The sequence below is a fragment of the Mixophyes fleayi genome, chromosome 1 (assembly GCF_038048845.1).
Source record: "Mixophyes fleayi isolate aMixFle1 chromosome 1, aMixFle1.hap1, whole genome shotgun sequence".
In the NCBI taxonomy this organism is placed as follows: domain Eukaryota; kingdom Metazoa; phylum Chordata; class Amphibia; order Anura; family Limnodynastidae; genus Mixophyes; species Mixophyes fleayi.
In genome coordinates this window covers 400,163,221-400,176,136 of record NC_134402.1, presented here as the reverse complement: position 1 = coordinate 400,176,136, position 12,916 = coordinate 400,163,221, and the positions used below count along the sequence as shown (strand labels likewise).

General features: G+C 35.8%; 1 protein-coding gene across 1 annotated transcript in view; it reads left to right on the top strand.

The window, feature by feature from the left end:
* Window positions 1-12,916, top strand: part of LOC142098537 (solute carrier organic anion transporter family member 4C1-like) — a 70,966-nt gene that overhangs the window by 48,606 nt on the left and 9,444 nt on the right. Inside the window, exons 6-8 of the mRNA XM_075181377.1 lie at window positions 2,155-2,270; window positions 4,297-4,441; window positions 11,379-11,574. Of these exons, the coding sequence (XP_075037478.1) occupies window positions 2,155-2,270; window positions 4,297-4,441; window positions 11,379-11,574 (457 nt within the window). The remainder of the gene's footprint in view (window positions 1-2,154; window positions 2,271-4,296; window positions 4,442-11,378; window positions 11,575-12,916) is intronic.

The following is a 12,916-nucleotide window of genomic DNA, read 5'->3' as shown; positions in this document are numbered from 1 at the left end:
TTAATGTTTTATTTTCAATTATTGTAGCCTTATATGCACAATATTTAAGTGGTTTCACTTTATTATACTTATATATTGTCACATTAATATCTCAGTAAGTCTCAGGGCATCACCAGGGATGAAACCCAGCGTCTGGTGATGTCTATGCGTTCCAGACTTCAGGCTGTAATTGACTGCAAAGGATTTGCAACAAAGTATTAAAAAGTGAAAGTTTGATGTAGGATTGTTTAGTTTGTCCCATTACTTTTGGTCCCTTAAAAAGTGGGAGGCACATATAGAAACCGTTGTAATTCCTACACCGTTCACCTGATTTGGATGTAAATACCCTCAAATTAAAGCTGAAAGTCTGCAGTTAATGCACATCTTGTTTGTTTCATTTCAAATGCATTGTGGTGGTGTATAGAGCCCAAAATATGAGAATTGTGTCGATGTCCCAATATTTATGGACCTGACTGTATATATACATATTCCGTAGGTAAATGTTTCTATATAACATTTTTCTATATATTGATATAGAAATGTATACATTATAGAAACTTACCTGAATGATATCTGTTAATGAGTCTATGTGATCGGAGTTTAATGAGTATATTGTGGATATATTCTAGTACCGTAGACATCATAGCGGAAATATCCCCCTTATTTTTCTGGTGGATAGATAATTATCATAATATAGAAATCATTATGGGTAGAATACTCATATGAATCATTAAGATATTTCCTTGCGAACATATATCTTTATCCATTTACATTCAATACTCAATCTTTATTATATTTAACTTTATAAACCCTCCCACTATTAAGGACCAATGATAAGAGGGGAGAGGCGGACCTAAGATGATGTGTATGCTTCTGATTGGATTAAGGTGGCGTCAGTCCCTGTCAAACTACACTACAACAAATTGGTCAAGATAGATATATATATATATATATATATATATATATATATATATATATATATTTTAGTTATGGGAAATCTAGTTCATTTTGCCTTATTAGAGATTTGACACACAGCGCTATGTGAATACATTAGCTGATATTGATCTAGGCTGACCAACCTATTATCAGATGGGTGTTATGCAGGGGATTACTCTGTAGTTGTATACTAGGAATATTTTAGCCCTGGAAATTTGTAGAGAGCCATCACACAGCAGGATATTTGTACCCATTACAATTCTCATTATGTAGAGCTGATCGTTATATTATCATTACCAATGCCATATTTATTGAGTACATGAGAGGAATTGATCTTGATTTATCCTCTCTTGATATGTCAGCTAGTGAGTGTGGGGCTGCATTTAACAACACATATTTGAATGTGGAACTATTTAAAGGGGTAAATGTATCAAGCTGCGAGTTTCCCGAGGGTTTAAAAAGTGGAGATGTTGCCTATAGCAATCAATCAGATTCTATTTAGCATTTATTTAGTACATTCTACAAAATGATAACTAGACTTGCACTGGTTGCTTTAGGCAATATCTCCAGTTTTCAAACATGGCAGAAACTCGCAGCTTGATACATTTACCTCTTAGTGTACATACAAGTTCATTCAGTAAATGCTGTAATATTGTATTCAATATCACACAATATTATCTATATGAGTTTATATCCCTACTACTATAACAGGTTCTAACAAAGTCTGATTATTAAGCATTATTGATAAAATATTTATATATGCTTTAGACAACAGAGCCTATTTCGGTACATCTGCAATTTTTAGACTCACAATTGTTCACTTCACATTCCTTGTTTTAAATATTTCACAAGCTTTTCCTAGTTAGGATGATTTAATATTTTAAACTGTTTCAATAAAGTGTTTATTATAGTTAAAGTTAAACTATTTATTATATTATTATTATTAGTATTTATCTATCTTTGAACTTTTTATATATGTCCTGAAGTGCCCCTTTGAGGCACACCATTTTTTTCTTTTTGCTTTCTCTGATTTTAGAGATTTAATATAACACCAAAAAGAGACTTAACTGAAAGAAAAATCATTCTCACACATTTGTTTTTGTTTTGTTTTTTATAGAAAATGGAGTAATTTTGCTCTAAAAACCTTCACACCTTCTCTACTTCATTTTTTTTCTTTATGTAATTTTATTCAATAACCCTCAATGGGTGATAAAATGGAAAATATTTCTTCTTTTACAGGTACAGCTGCAATACAATCTCAAAGGATTTCACAAGCCCATAACAATGGAAGTGAAAATATTGTTGAATCCAAAAATCTTGGTAAAAATTTCAAAGATTTTCCATTGGCACTTTTGGTAAGAAAATACACATCACGATGTATACCGCCACTTAAGTAAAATTATATACACATATTTCAAATAAAATTGCTTTTGCAAAATAGGAATACTAAGTTGCTATAATATCATTACTGAAAAATGGAATATTATTACCATTGTCGAATTGTAAGTCATCGCAGTGCATGACAGTTGGGAAAATAGGGCATACATTAAACAGTTGACAAGATAAATGCAGACCTGAAAACAAAGGGTTAGAAGGATGCTGCTCACAATCTATAGGGAACTGACACAGCAGAGCCAAAATGAGCGAGTGTGGCTCAATGTGAAAATTAGGACAGCTGTATGGGTGTTCAAGTCTGTGTAGTATTGGTGGAAGTAAGGTAAGTTTAAATAAAGAGGTGGGCTTCCAGAGAGAAATTAAAGATCTAGGGCCTGATTCATTAAGGATCTTAACTTGAGAAACTTCTTATTTCAGTCTCCTGGACAAAACCATGTTACAATGCAAGGGGTGCAAATTAGTATTCTATTTTGCACATAAGTTAAATACTGACTGTTTTTTCATGTAGCACACAAATACTTGATAGCTTATTTGTACACTGAAATTTAAAGTTGAAATTTGTGTGCTACATGAAAAAACAGTCAGTATTTAACTTATATGCAAAACAAAATACTAATTTGCACCCCTTGCATTGTAACATGGTTTTGTCCAGGAGATTGAAATAAGAAGATTCTCAAGTTAAGATGCTTAATGAATCAGGCCCCTAAAGACTAGGAAGAGTGCTTAAATATATTAGGGGATTTCATACATGGGTAGCAACACAGGAGAAGACCTCTAGGCGGGAGGAAGAATTGGTTATCAAAGATGAAATGAGGCACAGGTGAGACGTATGAGGGTGTGAAGGAGAGTATATAGGGATAAGGATTGAGATGTATGAAGTGATGTTGATGAGGGCTTTCTAGGTGAGGGTAAATCATTGGAATTGGATCCTGGAGGATATGGGGAGTTAGTGTGGTGATTTGTTGAGTGGTGTGGTTAATGTGAAATGGGGAGAGAGGAAGCGCAGTCTTGGTGCTTTATCTTGGGTAAGAAAAATGCATATTTTAGCAATATTTCAGAAGTAGAGGTGACAGGACTGGGAGAGAGACTGGGTGTTAAGAATAAAGTAGAGGATGGCGTTCAGTGTAATACCAATACACTAACAACTCCTTATAAAGTATATAGTTTTAATTCAAAAAGAGCATACCTAACTAAAACTTGACTTTTATTATTAATTTTAAAATTAGCGAAATATAAAAACAAGTGTGAGTGCTTAAACGAAAAATGATAATTAAAACTGCTGTTTGCACTATAACATGTCTCCTAGCTATAGCTATGAAAAATAGCAATATAATGTACTCCTCCTGCACTAAATTTGAAGTATATTAAATAAGTATGGGTCTGAGAAGGTAGCACAAAATAATCTAGCCCCTAGTTCAAATACTAAGAGTGTAAGCTCAATGGCAGATGCACTTGTGGTCTAATCTATTGAATATCCTCCAATGTACACGGTTGAGTGTAATATCAACCCTGCGGCTTGTCTGCAATGAAAGTAAATATCGCTGTAGATTATAGCAAGACTAAAGGGAGTGATTTGCTAACTACCTTGCTAAAACTCCAAACTGGCTGTGGGCTTAATGGAGTAATGTAAAGAGAAGATAGCTTCATTAATAAAATGAGACTGAGTGCAGACAGCGAGGACGCCGAAGCGCATTTCGCTAAGTCTGCTTAATCAATGGCAAGCTGAGGGACAGGTTTGACAGCTCTTAAATAGTCTATACTCGAGCTGCATTTACACTCCCCTTCCCTCCCTCATCTGCCTCTCCAGTTGTAAGGAGGTGAAAGTGGCAGATGCGAGCAGCAATTTACACTATGCAAACATCAGGCCTTATGTCTTTTCTTTATTAAACTAGGAAATTAATCCTTATTCTTCAAGTAGCTTGTAAAGTTTGTGTATACGTGTTATCCTGCCTAATCGATTTCTAACAAAACCTACATTTTTTATAGCTTATGTTGAAAAACCCTGTTCTCATGGCTTTAACATTTGCCAGCTGTGCCGATGGATTTATCACTACCGCTTTTGCAGCATTTCTTCCCAAATTTATTGAAAACCAATTTTCACTAACATCAAGCTTTGCAGCAATTCTAGGAGGTAAGTGTCCTTTTTCTTCCAAACCTCTATGTGATGCAAATTTACAAAATAATTTCAATCAGTAAAAAAAATGTGCTGATAATTGCAAACAAGACTGAAAAGAGTGCAAAGACAAAAAATACATATGCAATATAAAAAATATATTCCTGTCTTTGTGGTTAAAATATAGACAAATAACAATTTTAAGTACTTATAATTTAGATTTATTATTGCTATACACCCATCTTATGTTAGATTTAATATCTCCAACAACTGTAATGATTTAACTAATGTAGAAGAACACATGAATCTTGACTTGTTGACTAAGCATGCCAGTTTTAAGCCGCAGAGGGAAGGACTTACTGATCTTTGGAAATATTAGCTCATTGAATATGATTGGTTTCATCAAATGAAAGGTTATACTTCCACTCCACAATATTGCCACACGCATCTGGTATTAAACATTTTTCTACATTTTATGCAGTTAGGCCGAATAGAGAGTCAGTTAAAAGATTTGGTACGGTTAATACATGTGCCATATTTGCCTACTCTCCCGGAATGTCCGAGAGACTCCCGAATTTTTGGACTCCCGGGAGAGCAGGACAACATCCCGGGTCTAGCTCACCTCGTTTGCGAAGTGGGTGGGGCGGGGCTAAACGTGTCATCCTGGCCTAATGGTGTAATTCACGTGGTCACGCCTCCAAGATGGAGCCCCTCCCGGACAGCTGGCTGCAAAAGTTGGTAAGTATGACATGTGCATATGCCTCCAACCTTGCCTGGTGAAGCAGTAAGTGCAGCTTTACCGCTGCTAGCCATCACTCAGCTGCCTCAGTGAAACTTTAATAGTAAATTGCAGTGTATGAAGATTTTCTTTGACTGCAATAAGTGGAGATAGAAAATCATTGATATTGCTGTATGATGGTAAATAGGGGCCAAAGAGATTAGAATTTAGCATTAAAGGCAGGCAGGAAATTAATTGTATTGTAGGAAGACATACAGCACATTCAAAGTTACATGCTGCACACTGGCACATTGTATTTGACTTGGCTGTGGTAGAAGGTCATAGAGGGATACAACAAAGCATGTTGAATGACACTTTGCGCGTATTTTTGTGAGTGAAATATCCGCTCATATTTGCTCGCACCCCATAGAGCTGCGAGCAAAAATGAGCGGATATTTTTACTATACTAACAGTAAAAATTCTTGGAAACATCGCGGCTAATTGAATCTCCCCCAATAGCTGAGAAAATAAATTTAATGTAACTTAAAAGTGAATATTCATAATGCCTGTTCCAAGTTTCAAAACGCTTAACTCACATGCGGTTTAAGGCAAACGACTGGGTAAAACCAGATAGGAATTTTTTTAATTTCCTTAACGTTATCGTAATTAATGGATTAGAGACTCTCCTGATTGGCTGCCCATCAATTAAGTAGGAGGGCTTACCAGACATTAACTCATTTTGTGTCTGGAGCTGCTTGGGAGCAGTCTATGTGTTTTTTTTTATTTATATTGCATATGGACTACAGAGGATCAAGAACAGAACAAGATTTTGGTCGTTCCAGAGACACCTTACACATATTATTTCCTAATTGAATCTCCCACATAGAATGTTAAAATATCCTGATTAAGCACTCTTTAATGTTTAACTATATTTGGGATATAACAGTCATTCTGAAAACTCAACTTACAGGCTTTAATTTTCTGTCCCTGAAATGTTCTTCTGTCAGGCATCATGCTACTTACTCAAGTTTCTCTAGTATTCTCAAGTATTCTTGTGAATAAAATATAATACATTTCACCCTACGTGTTGTTAAACTAGATTCAGAATGGAAATTTGTTATTATTATTTAGATGACCATCAATGACATCTTATAGATAATTAGTTTAGAAAGAAAATGGAGTGTAATATATTCAAGTCCCTGTATATTTTATTCTGTGTGAGAATAAACTTCAGATTAATATAATTGCAAACATCAATCAGAATATAAATGATTGACATGTAAAAGGCTTGGGATACCTAAATAGTTAAAATATATATTAACGGTTATGTGCCTCATCATTCCCCCCTGTGGTTATACCCAGACTAATAACCATTCAATGGGATAGAAACAGAACCAGCCTTTCTTACTATGCTTTCTCTTCTACTTGTTCCTTCACCACCTTCCTAAACTTGATCAACTCACCATCTCAATAGATATTTCCTAAGCTCCTAATGAATTATGGAGCGTATGTTATGCTGATCTTTAAAGGCATAGCTCAATTCTACCAAGTATCCCAATTACAGCCATAAGCGAAAACTTTTTAATTGACTCTCCTATGCTTTCAAACCATCTAAACAATGACTTTCCGGTCTCTGTAACTCTTACAAATCCTACCCCCTTTGTTTAACAGGTGTAAAGCTACCCGTAAAACTGCATAAACCTATGAAGTACGGAGAAACTGAATTTGCTTTTAATAGTAAATAGTCTATGGTTTCTGTGTTCTGAAGCATCCTTCTCTCACTTCCCTCATTTCTCTGTTCAACAAAACTATTGCAGCACTGGTACCATTAATGTTTTTTGCTAATCCATATGCTATGCCAGTGGTTCCCAAACTTTTTCAGCCTTAGAGTTTCCATAATTTTTTCAAAGCACCCCTCCAAAATAATACACATAAATTCAAGGGAAATTAATATTTTTATATATTTTTTTCATTTATATTTCTGTCAAAGAATAATTTACAGCTAATATTCAGAGGAATAAGATCAAACAAAATAAAACAATAGCATGTAGAAAAATCATCACACTGTGCCCCTTTACGATCACATTGTACACATTCATCCTCACACTGTGTGCCCTTTCATCTTCACACTCTGTGCCTTCATCCACACACTCTGTGCCCTCCTTCATTCACACTCTGTGCCCTCTCTCATTCACACACTCTGTGCATTCCTTCATCCACACACTCTGTGCCCTCTTTCATCCACACACTCTGTGTCCTCCTTCATCCACACACTCTGTGCCCTCCTTCATCCACACTCTGTGCCCTCTCTCATTCACACACTCTGTGCCCTCCTTCATCCACACACTCTGTGCCCTCCTTCATTCACACTCTGTGCCCTCTCTCATTCACACACTCTGTGCATTCCTTCATCCACACACTCTGTGCCCTCTTTCATCCACACACTCTGTGTCCTCCTTCATCCACACACTCTGTGCCCTCTTTCATCCACACTCTCTGTGCCCTCTTTCATCCACACTCTCTGTGTCTTCTTTCATCCACATACTCTGTGCCCACCTTCATCCACGCTCTGTGCCCACCTTCATCCATGCTCTGTGCCCTGTTTCATCTACACACTCTGTGCCCTCTTTTATCCACACACTCTGTGCCCTCTTTCATCCACACACTCTGTGCCCTCCTTCATCCACATACTCTGTGCCCTCCTTCATTCACACACTTTGTGCCCTCCTTCATCCACACACTCTGTGCCCTCTTTCATCCACACACTCTGTGCCCTCTTTCATCCACACACTCTGTGCCCTCCTTCATCCTGACTCTGTGCCCTCTTTCATCCACACACTCTGTGCCCTCCTTCATCCACATACTCTGTGCCCCTTCATCCACATACTCTGTGCCCCTTCATCCACATACTCTGTGCCCTCCTTCATCCACACACTCTGTGCCCTCCTTCATTCACACACTTTGTGCCCTCTTTCATCCACACACTCTGTGCCCTCTTTCATCCACACACTCTGTGCCCTCCTTCATCCTGACTCTGTGCCCTCTTTCATACTGACTCTGTGCCCTCCTTCTTCCACACTCTGCCCCTCTTCATCCTCACTCTACCTCTCCTTTATTATTTTTCCCCTCCATTGCTGTTTCCTATCATATTGGAAATTGTGGATAAGGTTACCAGATGAAGTTTTAAAATTCCACGGGTGCAAAATTTGTGCATAATCACATAACTTGTGTTTTAAATGTATCCCTAACATTTCACCATATCAACAAAAAATGAACAGTATTATGGACCTGAAAAATTACATGTTTAATGAGAATGTCCATGGACATAAGGTACCTCATTCACTTTACAGTGTCCAAAATCTTAGGGAAATTTGGTGCATGAATAAAGTCTTTGAAAATAGTAATACTTACCCTTTGAATACATTTAGGAATAAGATCACAAAGGATTAGACTCAAAAACATATTAGTCGTAGTTGATGCACATATCAGGAGTATATCATGCTTATAAATCTGTATACTTACACCCACCCCAAGATAGCGTAGCAATGCAGCTCAACAGTGTTATCCTATTCATACAAAAATATTGCTACAAAGTATCATATACAGAAGAGAATAGTGTTCTGACAATGTTATTAATAATTGAGAGTCACATTTTCTGTTAAAAAATTATAAAATACAAACCCTCACATCCATTGTTTGCCACTTTAGAAATCCAATGGAAATCTTCTTTCCTGCTCTTGTTCACATGGAAATGACAGATAAGAAATCTAAATAGAAAGCCACAAATTGACATAATAGAGTTGCATTGCTAAAGAATGAAGTCCTGTTAGCAGGAAGGGTATACAAGCAGCCAATCATAAGCAGCTAAATAGTGTTGTCCCCATCATCATCATGAATCTTTACACTAGACTTCAAGTACCTGCAAAAGATACATCTCCTACCAAAAGTATCTAGCGATGTGTCCGAGTCTCATTAGATTGCATTAACATGGCGCATGCTACACTTATGTGAACACCCTGTCCAGGGATAAAAGTCTAAAATATGCACAAATCTATATATGGATGCCTTATGGTATATATGTGCAGAAATGTTTATATTTATACCACAAAAATTGATGTATGTCCAAATCTTAATGAGTCCTATACTGTAGGAGAAAAATATATATATCAGGCGTTAATAGGTAATCAATAATATAAAATCAATTGTTCAACCGTGCCCAATATATCTGTCGCTCCTAAGGCAGCAATTACTGATATTGCCACAAAGAAGACACGGTATATATAGGATAAAGTTAGGGAGCGCTGATATAAATTAATTGTAAATATTTATTAATAACAATATCAAAAATATATACAGTATATAAAGCTATCAATGCATAAATATCCAGTGTTTCTGGTAATGTAACAGCTGCCAATCAAATAAACACTTTCATTTATATAAACAGACCTTTATATATGTATTATATATGTCATATCATATTAGGCCTATTGTCTGCAATACAGTTATGAGTACAATTATTCATATAACTCAGTCCTTCTATAATCACATGTATATGTATCTCATTGCTTTCAGGCAAACAAGTGACTTCCAAGAAAAATGGATAAGAGCAGATTGTTTAATTACTTATAGATCTTCCTTAGGTTATAGCCAGAAAGACAAAGATCACTTTTCACTTTGAATGCAGATGTATTAAACTGAAGTATGTTATATTCAAGTAAGATCATATGGAGTCTCACTTAAGTGAATAATCACAATAGTACTTATCTGAGGTGGGTTTGTTCCAGCTCACGATACATAAATTCTCAACACAGCTGTGCTTACATCCAAATCTCCTTTTCTGCAGTTTTCACCTCTCCATGTTTTTAAGCTCTGATATGCTCTTATATGACTCAAAAATATATAAGCAGTCACTTGCAATAATTGAGGGCTTATCAGTGGTAGCCAGACATTTGGTCTGTATACAAAAATTGCACTGTACCAATCATTTTGATCTGATACCAAACAGGCAGTATTTCATCCCACTGTGCCAATCACTTCAATCTGATACCAAACAGGCAGTATTTCATCCCACTGTGCCAATCACTTCGATCTGATACCAAACAGGCAGTATTCCATCCCAGGTGTGCTGGCATCATCTGATGTGTTTCTCCGCCCCTAAATCGGTGGTTTCAGTAGAGACATATAAGAACCTCAATGTGTTTCACAATATAGTTGATATAATCATGGGCATAGGACCATTTCTTGATAAATGCTATATTTGTTTGCTGTATGCAACTGCCATGAGTGAGCATGGCAATGCAGGGGGTCTTCAAGGGAAGTGTTGGAGGCAGCCTAGAGTTTTAGAAGCGCTGGGCACATCCCTTGGTGTGATATCAATTATAAATGGTAGCTCAGGAAAGAAAATCGATTAAAAAAATTGAGCTAAAGTTGACCAAGTCAAGTAGGTTAGACTAAGTGTGAACTGGCTCAAAAGTAAAAAAAAATAACTTTTTGGCATGCCTTGAACTCAAGCTGCCCAATTCTAACTTTTGTATTATTTGAAAATATTATTTTCATAGTATTTAGAAATAAAAATGTTTGAAAGCACAAATGTAAACACAAACTGCAAACTATGAACCACAAACCTCAAAATGCAACTAAACCGCAAATTCAAATCACGGTCTATTAACAATTATACAACAAACATGTTCATATCCTTTGAACCTGTGAAAATCTAACAAATTTCAAACCAGTTTAAAGTTTTTAAGCATCTCTGTGAATGTTATTAGTAGCTATGCTATTCAAGATGACTTATATTTTAGGTTTAGTGAATGTTTAGCAAAATAAATTTATAAAACAGTTTATGTCAAACCTATTTTTATGCATTGAGACAGTATTATTATACGTTATTGATAAAGCGCTAACATATTATCAAGAAACAAACAAATTTCATACATGACTGAAAGAGAAGATAAACGGCTAGATTTACTAAGCTGCAGGTTTGAAAAAGTGGGGATGTTGCCTATAGCAACCAATAAGATTCTAGCTTTCATTTATTTAGTCCCTTCTACAAAATGACAGCTAGAATCGGATTGGTTGCTATAGGCAACATCCCCATTTTTTCAAACCCGCAGCTTAGTAAATCTAGCCCAAAGTGTTTAATTAGACTTTTAAAAAGTGATCTAGACACACTTTCTTGCTGCCTTCCAAACTATTGCAAATATATTTTATCACTCTGCTTTTTGTTGTATTTCTCAGGAGGAGTACTAATTCCAGCCGCAGCCATTGGACAAATTGTAGGTGGAATAATTATCTCAAAATTCAAGATTGAATGCAAAAATAGCATGCTGTTCTCAATAATACTGTCAATTATATCAGTGGCACTGACAACAGTTTTTATATTCGCTAAGTGTAACAATGAGCCATTTGCAGGTGTTACCGTAAGTTATAATGGGTGAGTAGGAAAATTTACTTCTTCCATATACACTAATAGCACGTCCAATTGCCTAAGTAAAGATTATTGTGCATTAATCAGCATATGCTTCACAATTTACTAAGTATTTTAAAGAAATAGATTAATTAGACCATTAATTAATATATTTTTTATGATCGAACATACAAAGAGATTCCAGAGATAAGTGAAGAGCCTTAAGGTAACTGGACACATTAAAATTTTGTATTTTTAAATATTGATGAAAATGTTCTTTAGAGAGATGTAGTCTTGTTTGAAGGTCTGAAAATTCTGGTAAGGAGTCTAATAAGATCAAATCATGGAGGAACCTGATTCTGTTATGTAACCAGGTGGAGAAGGAATTAGGGTTCATGCCAGGGGAAAAATCTGGATTACGAGGGCAAACAGAAAGTATTGTTGAGATTAACTTAAATGAAGATGTCATTTGATCCCAAAGTGTACAAAAAAAAGCCAGAGTAGGGATGGATTTAAATAGTATGGGTCTAAGGGATTTCAGGAGCCGTAAACAGGAATCGCTCAATGCCATTTGTAACAACGCTTCAGAATCTGCCCAAAGCTTGGTGTTAGAGACAGCGTGCATTTGAATGCATTGTGAAATATGCAATGTTATGTAGTCTTTCTTAAAGTTTGGGAGGCCGATGCCACCATCCGCAATATGACAATGCAGAGTTTTCATTTTCACCTGGGGACATTTTCCAGCTCAAACAAATTTAGAAGTAAATTTATCTAAAGTTAAACAATCATTATAAAGAACTCTGAGAGGGAGGGTCTGGAATGAATACAACCATTTTGCCAAGAGATAAAACCTGGTTGCCATCTCATCAAAGCTTTTTTAATTTTCTCTAGGAGAGGATGAAAATTACCCGAAAATAGCTTATTCCAATATTCAAATATATTCATAAATACTTTATTTGAGAAGATTGCCAATTTTGACCTTGTTTGGTTTTAGTCATGGGAGTGAGGTAGAAATCTTGATATTCTGTTTTAGAAGGATTTAATTTATAAACTGAAAAGCACACTATATATCTGGATCTCTACAAAGATATTTGAGAGGGAAGTTTTTAATAAGTGTGAGAAGAATATCATCTGCATAGAGGACAAATTTAGATTCTTTTTTATCAAACTGAACACCTGAGATATTGGCATTCATCAAATGCCTTCTCTGCATCCAGGCCCAGACCAAAGAAGGAGTCTTTATTTTCAGACGATTAATAATGGCAATAATAATAACAGTGAATTTATGTAGCAAAAAGGAGAGGTCTTTTGAAGAGGGTGAGATTATCACAATAGAATTTAAAGAGTGAGTGAGTTACAGGCGTCACTT